The sequence below is a fragment of the Pleurodeles waltl genome, chromosome 7 (assembly GCF_031143425.1).
Source record: "Pleurodeles waltl isolate 20211129_DDA chromosome 7, aPleWal1.hap1.20221129, whole genome shotgun sequence".
NCBI lineage: Eukaryota > Metazoa > Chordata > Amphibia > Caudata > Salamandridae > Pleurodeles > Pleurodeles waltl.
In genome coordinates, this window is record NC_090446.1 from 907,491,701 (window position 1) to 907,508,830 (window position 17,130).

Consider the following 17,130-nt stretch of genomic DNA (forward strand, 5'->3'; position numbering starts at 1 on the left):
TTAGACATCCCAGGTGTCCCCTGCACCGCCACACAGAGCATTATTGATGCTCCTTGTGGGAACCTCGTGTGCACACTTGGAGTCATTAGGAATGTTCATACAAAATTATGGGAGCGCTTTAAGTTCACTGACATGAAACGAGAGGGTGGCACTCCAAAACAGTCAATTTAAAAGACCACAAAGGTGAGCGCCACTCAAGGGCATGTATCCAGCATACAAAATTATTAAACCAAAAAGTTAAATACAGGGCATTCAGAAAAAAATAAGTGTGATGGTCAGTGGGAGAACCACCTCCTCTAATGGAGCTGCCATGAAAGCATTCAATAGTAATATCCATGGTAGCATAAAACCATAACAGCGGAAAGAGAGGGGCTCAGGTCTCATGTATAGATATCAAGTAGGAGGTTGATTCATCTGCTAAGATGCGGTCTGCACTAGCTGCGATCCTACCGTGTCAACCGAAACTGGCACCTTATTGAAATGGATGCCAATGTCAGGCTAAATGAATATGTTGTTAAAATGAATGCCAATGTTTGCTGCAGGGAGTTCGAGTCTTAGCAGATGAACAAGTCAAGGGTGAGGATGGACTTCCAGAAAGGAACATCCCATAAGTGCCACATAACTTCTGAATGCGCCCATTTTAAGCCATTGTCCCCTAGAGTGACCGAAAGTCTTACCACAGGCCCACAGGTCCACAGGCTTTCCATAGGGATCCTTCCTCAGCACTTCTGGGGAGAGGTACCCTGGCGTACCAGCAAACCCTGCAGATGAAAAACAAAACAACAGCATTTCCAATCATACATGGGAGGCAGACTTTGAAAGCACACAGTTCCACAATTAGGATCAGCTGGAACTTGAAATTTGCAAAATTGATCTTCATTCACATCCAAGGAGCTTCTTTTAAAAGAAGATGAGGTAATGGTTTCCTTGAGTTACTGTTTTTACTAGAGGTATTTTGGTACCTCTACATACTATTGTCGTATTATTTTAATACCTTACCATGATTTTTGTAATATTGTTCTGATGCCAATGGTATACCCGTATTAAAACCTTTCTATATTAGATCAGTGGCATTTTCTGTTTGTAGTTCAGGCGTTAACACTAAAAAAAACTCATTTGAACACAAAAAATAAGTTTAAAAAAAGTTAGCTTCACCTGGAGCCAGGGAGGTGCTCCCACTCTCATATCTTTGGTTTTGGCAGAGCAACCTGTGAGCTGCGTCTCATTCAGAATAATACATTCAATAAGAACAAGAAACCTTTCATTGGTACAGATCGCCAATTGGTGCTCGTCGCAGACACAGAAATGCAACATTGCTAGGTGTCTCTATATTCTCTTTATAGAGCTCCTATCAAGGGTTTCGGGTCCGTGGGTCGGTGCATATCCTGAAGAATGGGCATTCTTGGGCAGTATGCTGTACTGATATAATGGCCCCACTCGAAGATTTTAGCACTGCAACCTGCATCAAAACATTGGCTTTTGTTTAGTCACCTGCCTAATTTTTACCACGCAAAAATAATCTTGTGTAGATTCCGATTATTGAGCTACCTAGAGCTTCTTCCTATTTCCTCGCACTGGCAAAATATTATTCTATTGTGAGAGAGCTCTTTGAGTAGAAATGTCTCGTGCGACTTTCAACATCTGGACTTTGGACTTTCCTGAGGTAAAGGTACAAAGGATCATATATTTTCACAAATAGATTTTGAAAATGGGGATCTCGTGATAAAATGTTCTAAAGTACCAATTCCCATGAGGATGGCCCCACTTGCTTATGACCCACAGTTCTCATGTGAAATGCAAAGGTATATAAAAAAGAACTACACGACCCAGTCCTACCTTTGTTTCCAAGTTCTTCTGGGACCCTTCAGGCTGAGCCATCACAAAAAAGCACTTCAGTCCTTTGGAATGTGCGAAGCAACATTAGTGGCGATGCAGGCTTATGCCTTACTGCACAGTTTCTATTCAACCCTTGTTCCAATCACCTTTTTCTGTTTTCTTTATTTTACATTATTTTTATTTATGGATCCTATTAAGGAGAGACTTTCTTGGCCATCTCTTAATGCTCAATTTTTCCCGTATAAACTTGGTCTCTGTTTGGAGTCTCTTAAGCTTCATCACTAGAGACTGAGCCGCAGATACATACCGGAATGAGTGAATTCTGTGAATACGCATCTTCTTGAGCCTTTCCTGACACTCATTTCATGCACTCTCACTAGAGTGCTCTTGAGTTGTATCCATTCTCCAGCGCCTCCTCCTTAACTCTAGCTTTCTTACCAGTTTTGGTGCAGGGCAGTGCATGGACCAGCATTCTCAGACACACAAAGCCCAAAGGAGGCACTGAGACTAGCTACAGACCATATCACTGAGTCTGACTGTGGAAGATTTACAATGAACGTAGCTGCTGTTCTTCCCATCACTAGAAGTGAGCTCTGCATAGAAGCCCAGCTTTCCTTTAGTTTAGGAGAAACTCTTAATACGTAACCAAAAAACAAGTGCACTGCTACTGCAATGGTTCCGGGTTGATCATTCCAACTTCAACCTCACTATTCCTCAGATTTAGTGGCCTGAATGAAACTGGAAGACTTCCTGACAGGCCAGTGCCTCAGAAGTTATGGTAGAGCTGAGGAAGGGTCTCTCACTGTTTTGGCGAGCTTGACGTGATACCCTAGTTGTGCTAAAGGCCTGTTCAGTTATGATGATGGTCTGGGCTTGTCCCTAGCTGTCCATGCCTCAGCAGATGAGCCCAGGCTTCTGCCACCACTTTACACAGCATAGCTCGACTGGAAATTGTTGCGCCTTCTGCTAAACTGTCCTGCTGCAAGGACTCATTCCTGATAACAGATATGCAGATAACGACAATTTTCAAGAATCTTCTTTCAGGGTTCCCCATTGTGAAGCTTGTCTACTTGCCATCTTGAGAAATGGAAATGCTGGCTCACGCAACTGACAAATACTGACACTGGGACAAAGAAGCCACTCACCGAACCATGCTTGCTGCTCTCCTTCCACCTCGATGGCCAACCCAAAGTCTGCCAGCTTCACTGCAGCCCCTTTCAGTTTTGATGCGAGCAGGAGGTTCTCCGGCTTCAGTGGAGGAGAGGTTGCAATGGGAAAAGAGAGACAAGTAGATCAGATTCAACTGTGACACATGGCACTCCTCCAGCAACGTATTTCAAGGAGAAAAATCTGGGGCTGTGATGAGATAGGTTCAGTAGGCCATTGCACTAAAATGTGCTGAGGTGATATATGATGGAAGTGTACAGTCTATGATGATTCTGGCTGCTTTTTCACCTACCCAAGGCCTGCCTTACAGTGAGAGCAGAGTAGGATTTCCCACTATGTCCTCCCACTTCAATGTGGCATGTGCTACTGCCTGATTTGTGAATATAAGGCAAGCAATGAGCTGTGGCCTTCAACGCTAGTATGTTTCAACCAGTGATTCCCTTCATAGAGCGCAGGGTAAAGGTGTTTCACCCCACTTGTGCACAGAGCAGTGCCCATGTTAGATCTGCTGGGTACTTTAAGAACAAACTGTGTCAGATCTCTGAGAAAATATGCGAATACAATCAATATTTATTGACAGTCTAAAAACAACATTTCCTGATACTTCGTTTTTTGCATCTGGTAATATGAAACTCTTAGAATATTCACACATTCACTTGGTATATGTGTTTTACAATGTATGAGAGTGCAATATATGTACAAGAGTACTTGGTACTTGGTTACAAAGAACTGTTGGACCAAACACATTCATTTTAATTCAGGTGATGTTTTCTAGCGTACAGTCGTCCAATAACCCTGCAGCTTGCGTACACAATTGGTACAATATTAGGATGAGAGGTCACCCCCGCAGGAGCTCAGTTGCCACAAAAGCACAGGTTCATTATTTTGCACTGGGCAAAAAAGGAACGAGATGCATATTTAAGAGCAGTTGATATGGTGAAAGAGATATATGTGTCATATAGATTCTGCGTTGGCTAGAAAACAGGGAATTCGTGTATTTGTCAGACGAAAATCAATCTTACTTCTGTTCATACGCTCATAAGACTACAATAAATGCTTCAAAGGGAATGTGCTGGCTGAGTGTCATTATCCATAAAGCAGACGGTGACAAGAACACACGAAGGCGTAGGGTATGTGCCAGATATGATGTATAGTTTGAAATTCAATCTGTTTGTACGGGCCATCAAACAGTAATAAATACGCAGAGAAGAAGGAAAAAATGAGGGAACATTCATTTATGTCTGATTCACGGTATATACAACCTAGAAATCGCCGAGGCTCTTAGCCACACTGAAGTACAAAGCAGGGACATCTGATTATTTATCATATGTGTCAAGTCCAACTTTGAAAGGACATTCATTAAGGTTCATGCCTTGAAGAGCCATCAGTGTTTCTTGGGGTACACTTTTATTAAAAGGACTCTAAGGGAACCAGTACACTTTTTCGTTTTGTGCCCAAATACTCTGGCATAAAGGAAAAAGTTGTTTAAACTGACACCATTACATACTGTTAATAATGCATCCGAATATTTGTTTAACCTAGGGTGGTGATAGTTGTTGTTGCTGCAAGGCTCTTAATGAGATTTGCAAAAAGAGCTGTAATAGGGACTGCCCACTGTGCCTTTTTCAGTCAAGCTTAGGAGATCACAGATGCACTGACTGTTGCAAGGCATATTGTGGCTTAGCAAGAACATAGAGGGCCTTGGAGTCCACGTGTTGATTATTATTAGTTGGCTTTCCTAGTCACCCTCATTTGCCTGCTAGTTATTCCTGTCCCAGCATGTCAATCTTGCATGTGTCCATCTTGCACATGTCCCTCCCATGGAATATTGCCACTTTACAGTCTCTTTGATTGGCTGGCATCTCTGCTTACACGGCTTGCTTTTCAAGCACAATTTTTTTCTTGAGTGTGAAGCACTCCATTGGAGTGCATGTGTTTTCAAGCTGTCTCTCTTGTGCACGTCTCTCCCTCTGTACCCAGTGCTGCTCTCTGTTTCCCGACTGCTTCTCCCAGTCCCCCTCCCTCTTTCACTCACCCATGTCCTTCCCTCCACCTGTGCCCTCCGTGTTACTTTCCCCTGACGCCTGTGTTGCTTTAGCTCCAGCCCTCCCCTGTTGCTTTCATGTCCTTCCAGCCCCCCGTTGATTTCACTTTCCCCCCGGGTTGCTTCAGAGTTCCCCCATACACGTCAGTTTGCTTCAACGTTCACCCCCACCCCTCCCTGTGTTGCTTCGCTGTTCACGCACACTCCTGTCTAGCTTTAGCTCCCCATGCCCACCCTCTTTAAAAAAGAAACAAATCCTTTTGCACAATTTAGTTACTTTTTAGATACACATAAAACTCAGTTTGATCAGTAACTAAAAGGCAAAAAATGCATCTGTATAATTTTTTAGGCATGTACATGAGGGGTGCGCACGCCTACAAAATGACATAAGCAGCTGCGTCAAAGGCTTACATTTTTTTAAATGTAGCCATGCTACACAACATCTTGGAAGCATATCAGCATGGCTAAATTACCATTGGCAAAGACAATAGGTCACAAAAGAAAGGCCTTTTAGTGCTACCATGCTTTTTATATACTGTAGATGGGTAAGATCTACTATGTTCATAATTTATGTAGTTTTAACTGAAGTGTTTCTTGTTACTTTTAATGGTCGTTTATAAGGACGACGATATCTGAAAGATATAAATAAATTAAACTGCAAAACAACAGAGACAAAATTTGCAAATCAGGTTTGTTGGTTAGTCCGTAACTTAAAATGCAACATCTTCCTGGTATATATGGAGAAGTCACAAGATCTCTGCTGTAAGGGCTCTAGATATGTGATGTGTGCTACATGTGGTGCTTGGGCATACGATAAATGTAGAGAGATGAGCAGCTATATGGTGGCAGGGGCAGAAGCTGGAGTATAGTGGGGTAGTTAATTGATAGGCATTGCTTCCATAGTGTTTCCTGCCAGGATTGGTTACTAGTTCTACTATCCCAACCTATGTTTTCTCTTTTGCATGTTCTTTTGTCCATAAAGGTCAGAAAGGGGCTCAGCATCTGGCAGGAAGGCCACTTGGTGACAGGGCACACAAGTGACCAGTCTTGCTTTTCCATTCAAGCTCATTCCTCCAATGCACTCTATATGGAAATGACAAATCATGAGAAAAGAAAAGGTATGCATGATGCCAGCCTGCTTACCTCAGCATGACACGCGTCTTTCTTTGAGCTACAGATACTAGTAGGGTAAAATGCAAGGACCTGCCCTATGAGAGACAATGATAATGCAAAAATCTGGCAAGGAAGTTAGCACTTCAGTAAAGAATGGGAAGTGCCTAACCAGAAAGGAAAGATTAGGAGCTCAGTGGTGGTTACCAACTACAAATCTTAGGAATGTATGAAGGGCTAAGGAAACGGAAGTATTTAGATTGGCATCTTGGAGATCTGACATGTTAGGAGTTCCCAGATCTGATTCAGCAGCGAAAATGTATTTTCATATCAATGTAAGTTGTCCTAACAAATGTATTTAGCGTAATAAATAACCATATCAACACACTCAGGGCATTCTAGATGTGGATGATGACTAAATTAAAAACCCCTTCCCTGATCACCAGTGGGAACTTCAACAACTGCATTTTTAGGTAACCGCAGCAAAAAGTTGGCCAGCAAGCCTCTTGACAGGGTTATATGACAACAATGTGCTGACAGGCTCAATATGAGGAAGAGGACCAATAAAACCAATTCATTTGAGCTAACTTTAAGGACCCTTGCTCTGACACCACACTGTGCCCTTAAATTACCCGCTGCATCGTCCTCCCCAGCATACTCGGGAAAGCTGCCTGAATGAAAAAGTCGGCCTTGTCTGGTTAAAGTGAGGATTAGTAACACACAAATGGGCAAGTGACCCTGAGGATATACAGACAGAGGAGAATCTCATCAGCTCTGGATGAGAAGTCCTGCACTTGCATCAAAAACACATGTGCATGATTTTGATTTCAAACAAGTTTGACGACTTTGGGCCTCATTTCGAACTTTTTCAGACGGAAAACCGCTGCTCTGGTTTTCTGCCCGCCGGCCCTATTATGAGTTTTCCTCTGGGCCAATGGGCCGAAACTGTGTTTCCGCCCACTGGCCCAGTGGAATATTCACCACAACATTGATGCCGGCTCGTAATCGAGCCAGCGGCAATGTTGTGGTGCGTCGGGTGCAGCTGCACCCGTCGTGCTTTTCACTGCCCGTAATTCAGGCAGCGAAAAGCGCTACGGGGTTGTCTATTGGGGCCCCTGCACTGGCCATGCCAAGTGCATGAGCTGTGCAGGGGTCCCCATTGGCCCCTGACACTCTGTTGCCGCTGGCCTTTTCATGGTGGTCGGACTGCCATGAAAGGCTGGCGGAAACACGGGTCGTAATGCGGAAGGCAGCGCTGCTTACAGCACTGCCCAGGTGGATTAAGACCGCTGGCACCACCAGGTCGTCTGCTGGCAGCAACCTGGTTGTGCTGGCAGTCGGACCATGGCGGCTCCACCACTGTCATAATGTGGCGGTCAGACCGCCCCTGTCAGCGGTGATCCGATCGCCACCATGAACCTGGCGGTCCACTGACCGCCAGACTCGTAATGACGCCCTAGGTTTCTTAACTGATCGCCAAAGAGGTGCTTCTCTGCAAATGGAAGCTTCTTTTTACTTTTAAAAGTTACATGTTCTGGCTCCAGGCCCAGGTGTCGTGCCAAGTTTTCACCATAACTCTCAAAACCATAACCCTGGATCAGAAGGTACATGTGAAGAATGTACACTTGTTGCTGTGTGATTTCCCTTAAGTCTGAAAAGTCATAGCCCTACTAGATGGCTTTAGAAAGAGCTTGTAAACCCTTCACCAAGGATTAGGAATTACAAGCAGAGCCAAATTGTGCCCAGAGTTCAAGACTGGCAGCAGTGTAACACTACCAGCCCTGCGCCACGCTCTTGTTCACCGCATTCAGTGTGAGACCTCATTATGTACCACCTACAATCATCCTGCTAGACAGAAGAGGAGGGAGTCCAATTAAAGAGTCCTTGGGAGTTCCAAATATGCATTTCCATCGCAGAGCTCCGTGCAATTAAGTAGGGAATTAATAGCTTGACGAGATCCTTCAACTCCTTCATAATTATATCCTTGGCAGCCTCATGTAAGGCTGTCAAGGATGTTTGATGGCACCGATGAAACACCTGCTGAGGCATCAGCCAACGTGGAAGCGACTGATGGCCACAAATTATCACTCAGGTGCACCAGAAGAGTGTTAAGGCTTTCTTTTGGACATAGTTCTCTAGCCTTGATGATAAAACGATAACATCATTGCATGAAGCATTGTCTGAATATTGACAGTGAATCTAACAATGAGACAACGAAAGAGAGGCTTATACATTCCTCAACCACCAGTGAGAGCTGTGTCCTCAGGCAGAGAAACAAGAGAAAGAGGAACAGACTAGAAGGCAAAGAGTACCTCCTGTTCACTCTTGTTCTTTGGTGCCCAGCTCGAACAGGAAGTAGTGCAAATAAAGGAGACAGGCCATGACATTAATTCAGAAGGATCATTGCATGCCCCCTGGCTGACCTTTAAATGATGCATGTAATACTCACTACGAGGCCACAAGAAATGACAGCACTTCGTGACTGGTTGTAGTTGGACTAAGCAGGGCCAGATTTACGGAAACCACTCGGTGACATCGAGGGTAAGTTTACCTTTCACACGTGCACTGTGGAGTTACTGTGGCTGGCAGCAGTGTGAACCCCAGGTTACCACGCCAGTTGAAAGACTCCGTTCGCAAAAAAGCATTTAAAGAAAATAATCATGCCTAGCACTGCATGCCACAACAAAGTCACTCTGCCAGGTGCAAGGATCAATACTATAAGCAGTAAAGTGCACCAATGATTTGTACAGCTGTCCTATCCCATATTTTTTTTCTTTCTTCTAAAGTATCCTGCATTTTTGCTTTTCGCCATGTTTTGATGACCCCATAACTTAAAGGGCACCCTGAACTTTAGAGTTCTTCATAGACATCCTTATTGTCTCCCAGATAGAAAAGACCCAGTTGGTCTCCATCCCTAACCTTCAGGCAATATCCCCCACAGCCCTCTTACTGTTAGGATCTTGGTTAGTGATGGTCCCAATAGTTCGAACAGTTTTGCCACTTTGCTCCACACCACGTGCAGTGGATGTTATTTGCTCCTAAGTGAAAATCTGGATGCTCTCACTGTGGCGGACGTAGTCAAGAGCACCCAGATGACTGAGAACACCACGGGAAATACTTGTTTCTGCCTTTCCAATAGAAAGATGCCAAGCAACCCTTTGTGTGTAAGAGTTGGTAAAATTGTGGTTGGTTGAAAACAAAAAGGTCAACCCACCCATCATGTCTGATTTCTCATTCTTTTTCAGGGAGCTTTCTGAACAAAGTTCCCCTACAGCCTCGGTGATGGCACTCCTGGCTGGTGCAATATAGTCACATCAACCCAAGTGGATTCTGGGAGCAGAGTTAGGTTACTGTTGCTAAAAGCGGTCCTTGGCTTCATCAGGTTGAGAAAATGTTAGTGACTCCAGCTCCATCGAAAATGGAAGTGGATGCCAACTTTGGACATGGTATTTTGAGTGACTGGCAGTGGGTGCTGCCCCCAAAAGCAATAGACTGTAAATTAAAGCCAGCTCTATTCTCCATCTCTCTCAAGCGTAGCATCACACCAGACCTCTCTTGTTGGGCTACTCATCTCCCCTAGTCAGAGACCGAAAATGATGCTCGGCCTAAAGTCAGGCTGTCTGTCCTGCCTGCTCAGAGTTCCCAGCTAACCAAAAAAGCTCATCACTGATTACACAGAGTGCCGGGGCAACCACCACTTGTTTGCCAGAGATGGAGTGGAGAAGGGCACCCACGCAATCTGCTTATTGGATAGTACTGTTAGGCATGAGAAGGAAATGACAGGGAGTGGGAAGTGCAATGCTAGTGGTTGTGTATTGTGGAGAAACCATAGGACTTAAAAGAAAATACCAGTTTACAGGTGAGAATAAAGTGTCAGAGGTAGTGTCCTTGTGGAAAGTAAAAGGAGTTAGAAGGCAATGCAATGGCTGTAGGACACAGCTGTAGTTTTAGAGGAAGCACACTCTAGTGTAGGGAAGTGGTAGATCTGAGAAGGGAGTGGTCGCTGGTGCTTAAGAGTCATTTCTACTAATACCACAATCATGTTTCCTATGCTTTAATTTATTCTTGTTATCACTGAAAATGGCAATACATTTTTGGAGGTGAGTTCAAAATATTTGTATAGCAACTAGAAAGATCAGTGTGTTCAAAACATTACCTCTTCAAACTTCATAGGAGCCTGTAAGCCTTCAAAAGTTCATGTTCTGGCTCCCCTCAAAATATTTGCAGGCAAGAGTGGTAAAGAGCCATTATTCTTTTTTCCCGACAACTTTGCATTGTATCCCTTGATTGTAAGGAAACTCTCTCTATTTCCGAAAAGCTGGTTCCTGAAACCTCAGACTCATCATTTATCATGCTTTCACAGATACGTTTCAGTTTCAAATGCTAGAGTTCTTTGTTGCACTATTGAATACTTCATCCTATCCAGGCTGGTTTCTGACGGATATGTGACACTGTGTTGTGTTGCTATCACTCTTTGATGGCATCCATCCTGCAGCTGATGACGATGGAGTCCAAATTCTAGGGTTATTGGTAATGATCACCATTAAACATCAAGTCTACTTAAGTGCATTTGTCTTTGACTTTTAAGGGCAGATGATATGCTGACCCAGTTCCATTCCTTCCCTGCCTATGTTCAACCTCTGACTATTTTGGTTGCATCCTCTGGCTTCACCATGGATGGATAGATTGATGAATGGATGGATGGACGGACGGACGGAAAAAATTGGTATAGCTCACACTACACTTTCTGTAACTTGGTGCTGTACTTCTCTTCTGCCACACAACAAGCTTCAGAATATAAAAAAGAGCCCAATGTGGACAGCACTTGAGGAGAAGAGTTTTGATGGTTGAGCGAAATTTAAAATTGACGTTTATCTTGTTATTTTCAGGCAGATCATTCCAGAATGGTGGGGCTATGTAGGAGAACTTTCTTTGTTCATATACTGCCTCTGGCATTTAGTGGTGGATTACAGATTTTTATGCATGCACCACATATTTCTCATATGTGCCAATGAATGGATTTTGTAAGACATATCCAGGTCCTTTCCATAGCAGACATACTTTTTTGGATGACATATTGCTATCCATGTAGTGTCAAAGACACTGCCACATGTTGTAGAAGTGGGACCAGAAATGAAATGGTGGTAGACGAACAGCGATAGATTTAGTTCAGAGTGAGGCGGTGGTAGCTGTGATAAGTGTTTGGAGTCTCCGAGGCTGAATGGGGAAGCGCAGGAGAGCAGGAAAGAACAGTGTTGGAATCTGAGTAATTAAAAGGTGGAGCCTTGGTAGAGACTGATAGTGATAGTTGAAATTCTTGCAAGAGGGTACATATTTTTATGTGTTTGGTGTTAAGTTTGCATAGTGCGTAAAATGAATAGCGTCAGTGTATTTTGCTTCTTCTAGTTCTATGTTGATTCTTGTGGGGCTGGGGTGTCTAGGTAGGTCATTTTGTCAGCAATTTTCACCTTCTCATTCTTTCCTTCCTTCTTTCAGATTGGAATTGGAGGCTCCAGATTGTTCTTGCAAACAGGCCTCAAATTTGCATGGTTCTAAGGCAGGGTTTGATCTTTTTTTAGAAGATTTACTGGTACAGGTAATATACGGTGGCTAAGCAGTCACGGTTGAAAAGCGAGTCATGTTAGGTGGTCAGGAATAAAGTGGTGGAGGTTGGACATATTACAAAGTGATGGATTTTCAAGATAGATTTTAAGATTATGAGCAGGATTCATTGTCGGGTAGTGCTTTGCTATGGATTCGAGCAGCAGACGTTACCAGTGGCATGAACAAGTGGGTGCATGCGATTCAGATAGCCACAGCGTCTTTAGGGCAGGTGCATGGATAACACAGATTCCTGGTAATCTGGTAGGGTGCAAGCTGCAGAGTGAACGATAGGTCTGATCGTTACAGCTTGGCCTACTGCGGCTCACTCCAATAACTTTGCGGCAACAGCTGATCTAACAAGAATGTAGGTTTGGAGCGGAAATGAACAATCTCAGCCCAGAAGGCGTCTAGAGAACAGACACGCGCCACCCTGCCAGGCTGGGCTTCCTTTCAGTGGCTGACTGTAGCTCAATTGGAAGCTGTCAACTTGTTCTTGGCTGCAAAGGGCCTCAGGCTTGAATAATTCAGCACTGGACAGCCGGAGCTGCTACCGCTTAAGGTCTGCTTGAGGGATACAGGGGGTTGTAGAAGTCCTGGCACAAGGAGTGCTCAAGCAGGCAGATGGGCAGCAGTGAGCGGCTGCCACACAATTAGTAAAGCGTTGAAGGCACTTTTGACTTCAACGACATGCCAAGAAACCAGTTCTCAAAAAAGGAATAAGATTATCGAGTCCAATTAGTCCGACAAGGTGTTCTGGATGGATCGTGGTGTTTCGTGAATGCTTTCGGCGTCATCCACTGTCGGGAAGAGTGCGTGGGTGACCAACTCCACACCCACTGTACCATAGAAGCCATCTCTCTGGTTCAGCAGGTGGGTGCAGGTGCAGTGGATCCGTTTCAGCTTTCCAAATTCCATGTGATTTCTACACATTAAAAACAGTATGCGCCCTGGTATCTGCCAGTCTTCCAGCCCATTCTGCTTTGCAGGTGTGGCGCTGGGAGCGAATGCGAAATTTGCCAAAATGGGATTGTAACATCAAGCAAAAGCAAAATGTAAGGTGGTTTAGTCTTATATGGAATCTGCGAGGTGCAAGATAAAAACCACTAATAATTTATTGACAGCGCTAACTAAGATTCTTACGGCCAGATGTACGCAAGGATTTTACCCATTCTGTGTCTATGGGAAAAAGCTTTCGTACCCATGGCCCTTAGTAACGCAGAGGTTTTAGTATCACTGTGTTAACTGCAACCTATTCGTCAAGCACCGACAGCATTGCCAGTGGTAAAGAGAGTACGAAGGCCAGATCGCCCGACTTCTGCATAAACACATGAAAGGAAGTCTCCCACACAAATAATGGCATTCTAGAAACTCGGTACAGGCAACACAACCTCAAGGGAGCAGTGGTCGGTACAAATAGATTAAGTTTGTCAATGCTTAAATGGAAAGACGTGTGAGTAAAATCCTCAAGGACCAGAAAAGCTGACTGAGGTACTAGTGAACAAATTAAGTATATAGACCAAAACAGCAGTCTCAAGCAGCTTTGTGGGCAGGAGAAACTCGCAGGAGGGCAAAAAAGCTACAGAAATAGCACTTTGACTTAAAGAGGTACCTATAGGTGTTTGTCCCTAAACATCAGAGGAGCACATTTCCCACTGGGGAGGTCCAGGCCACATAGTCTGCGCCTGGTGGCAGCTATGAGCATGCATGAGGACAGCAAGCAATATACGAGCAAAATAACATGAAAAACGAAATCTTTTTCAACAAATGCAACAACTTCCTGACCCCATAACACATAAACACAACTCTGTCACACCAAAACCATCATGCCGTTTGCCTTGTGTGTTGTTGCACACACCCTACCTTAAAGGGTGTCTCGAGTAGACTAGGCAAGTGCAAATCTGCCGCAATGCATGAACATCAAAAGTACCTTTTTCTTGACCTGTGCAATCAACTTAACTTAATCTTTGGCTATCAGCTAAGAACCTTTGATAAATATCTATCATCTGACAGGGAGAATTCCATACCTTCGGGTGAAGGTGGTGGAGGTAACCCAAAATAGCCTGGACATACAGGTGCACATCAACTAAGGCAAGGGCTATGCAGAATGGAACAATTAAGCTACAACTGCAGCCAATTTAGGACTACAAGAATGCCCTAATAGATGTACATTAAGAACTCTTGGGGACCCGTGGGAGCCACAAAACAACATTCGTGTGCATCCATAACTGCATGATTGAATGAACAAAATGCCGGTAGGATCTAGCACATTGTGCTAATGGAGTAAACCCACATCATGCCTTCAGTGGTTAAGGTGCAGAGCAGCACAAATGAAATGGTCAGTGCCATCACAGTCTTGATTTCTCTGTCCAGTTCCATCTTGACCTGGTGGTGTGCTGTGAGAAGGGTACCACACAGTCCACGTGGAGAAAGAAACAGGAAGAGGACAACAGTCTGACAGATATCCAGTGCCAAGAAGAGGGATGCTGTAGATTGCCAGAAACAGGCGACATTAATGCCAGATAAGAGGATGAACTGGGTGAGCATGGCATAAACAGCTGTCCAACCTCAGAGGCTCGGGGCGTCGTTGTGTTCATGTTATTTGTTAGAAACCTAGGTTTTCATTAATTTTCATTGAGCATTACAAGTACAGTAATATAGTATTCTGTGTTGGCGGTGACCCACATTAAAAACATGAGGATCATGTGGAATCTTCTGTTATTTTCATTACTGTAATCATGGTGTTTCTCTTCATATGAGTAATCCTCAGCGTCTCCAAGATTACTTTGTTAGCTAGGCTCCCCTGGCAAAAATAACATTTATTTGAGCGCAATGTTGCGCAACATACAGCAAAGAAGTGATATGGAAACCATTTTATGAACATATTAGATTGCCTTGGCATTGCCCAGTGATTGGCAGACACTAGATCCTTACTGCATTCCAATTTGGGATGGAAATCCCTGATATTCCTTTTTTAAGTACGTATGGTGGTGTATTTTGTCCCATTTGTTGTCCTGTTGTGGCACAATGGTATAAACTACTTGACTTCATTGCAGCATAACTTCAGTGGTGGCTTATGAATTTTACCAACAGCTGCTTATTGTACCAATAGTACATTAAGCATGCGGTAGTGTATTTGCTACTATATTGTGCATATTCATAGTAGTTCAGTCTTTCCTGGCTGGTTGATTGCAAGGGTCTCTGACAGCTGTTCCTCATTCACTGAGTTAGATGTCAGTCCACAGAGTGATAAATATTAATGAGTGAAGAGAATTTTAGGATCTTAAGTGGATAGCATGATTTCTCTTTGTATTCCGAAGCGTTCCATTCAGAAGGAGGCCGCACCTATAGCAACAGAGAACCTGGCCATGGCAACAAACATGCCCTTTATTGAGGTGATGGTGATGGCACCCATGGGGAACATTTTGAGTGCACTTGTACACTTTATCATTGCTGTCAACTACTGTTGCCAGATGTGTGAGAAGGTAACTGGGAGATGCTATTTACTACTGCTGCTGTGTTCTGGAATAACCCACTGGCACAGAACTGCTATGAAGTTGACTAATGGTGGTATGCCAGTTGCTATGGCAATTGCAGGCTCTCGTGTAGCGTAATTAGGGTGACATAAATGGCTTGCAGAGTGAAATTGCTGTACGCAGAGCATCTGCTCCTCTGGCAATTCAATAAGACTCATGTGTGTGGCAGATCTGTAGCTTTCTCCTCCATATTACAGTACATATCAGGCTACCAAAAAAATGGTGGTTGCACCATTTCCTTTCACCATAGCTACAATGTGCTGACCATGCCCATTTCCTTTAACAGTTTCTAAGCTCTTTGGAATTTGTGATGTTGTGGCAATTTGCTGTCTCTGTTGATTTTACAACTTCGGATCTAGTTGTTTAGAAATTTGTCTTCAGAGCAACCTAGCACTTCTGCTAATGGATAATGCAGCTGCTGCGAGTCAGTGAACTGCATTTATCGTCAATGGCATGTTCCCACATATGATATGGTAAACTGCTTTAGCTATCGATGTTTACCTTAACACAAGAAGCATAGCTGTCATTAGTAAAGCAGGAGGGGCAATGAGGGGCCCTTGGCACCCAAGTGGCAGTTGTCTTCTGCTATCCATGCAGGGGCAGGTGGGTCCGTTTACTTTCTTTGCATTATGCCCAAGGAATCCATAAGCCGCTGCAGTTTAGCTCTCATTTTGCAACCATAGATCAGACTCAACATGAGATGAATTGTGATTTATGAGATTTTTTTATTTATTATTTCATTCTTTTCTCTAGGAATCTTGGAAAATGTCAAAAGAAAGCCCCCAGGGCCATTATCTCATCCTTTCAATTTGTTGATGCGTGGATCGTGTACTGCAGAGGCAGCTCCACCACAACCTACTGAACCCACATTATTCTGCAACAGTACCTTAAACCCAGGGCTGGTACACAGAGCATGGAAGAGGAGCGTTCAGTTCTTAAACTCACAGGCAAGTTAGTCATAGAGTGTCCTACTCAATTATGAATTGTAATGTTGGATGGGTGGCCGTGTGCCTGTGCATATACAAACCCACCCATCGTTGGAAAGAACTGAGTACATCGTACTACTATTACATATTTTACTCTTTGACCACCGGGTGGTGATGGAATCCTCAGCTGCCCTTAAATTGGTGGCCAATAGGTTATCACTATGTCAAACCAATGATTCAGCCAACTTCCAAGAATGTGTCAGCCTGTCATTGAATTTTCACATTATATTTAAATGTTGGATATTTTTTCAAAATGTAGCTATGTGAAGTACTCAGGACACCAGAAGCAGAGAACAGACATCAATGACTAGCTCCATGAATTCAGCCCAGAAAACGGCCTGCTTTAAACGGGCACTTTCTTGGTGCCTGGTTTTGCTTTTACTTCTAAAGATTGAAACCCACTTTGCGTCCATCTCGGGGCCTCAACCGTTGAGGTAATCCTGAAAGTGAAGAAAGGAGAGCAGATACTCAGAAGATGACAGGGGACAGGGAAAAACGGATAAGTTCGTAAAATTAGCTGATTGACAGACGGAAGTGACTGCACGTTCAGTATCATTGTAAAGACAACTGAAAGGAATGGGTTCAATATTTAAAAAAAACGGAGTGTTTTCAATGAAATCTGCATATTCAGAGGGAAGTGCGTAAGAATGACATGGTTTCAGGATAACCACGATGTAAACAACACACACTTAGATATGTGATATGTACATTTACCGGTGTCATAAACGACCCCGGTGTACTGGACCTAGCGTGAGCAATCATCTGTCAACTGAAGTAGAAAGTCTGTAAAATTATTCAAGTACAACTAGGTGCGCAAGGAAGCTTTTCCTTCCTCTTCTGTGCCCGTGCC

General features: G+C 43.8%; 1 protein-coding gene across 4 annotated transcripts in view; it reads right to left on the reverse strand.

Annotated features, from left to right (window-relative positions):
• Positions 1-17,130, reverse strand: part of CAMK2A (calcium/calmodulin dependent protein kinase II alpha) — a 448,541-nt gene that overhangs the window by 122,824 nt on the left and 308,587 nt on the right. For all 4 annotated transcript variants that reach the window (XM_069199537.1, XM_069199539.1, XM_069199538.1 and 1 more), the window contains exons 7-8: positions 2,982-3,084; positions 678-761 (exon numbers count right to left, since the gene is read on the reverse strand). In XM_069199537.1, coding sequence (XP_069055638.1) covers positions 678-761; positions 2,982-3,084 — 187 coding nt within the window. The remainder of the gene's footprint in view (positions 1-677; positions 762-2,981; positions 3,085-17,130) is intronic.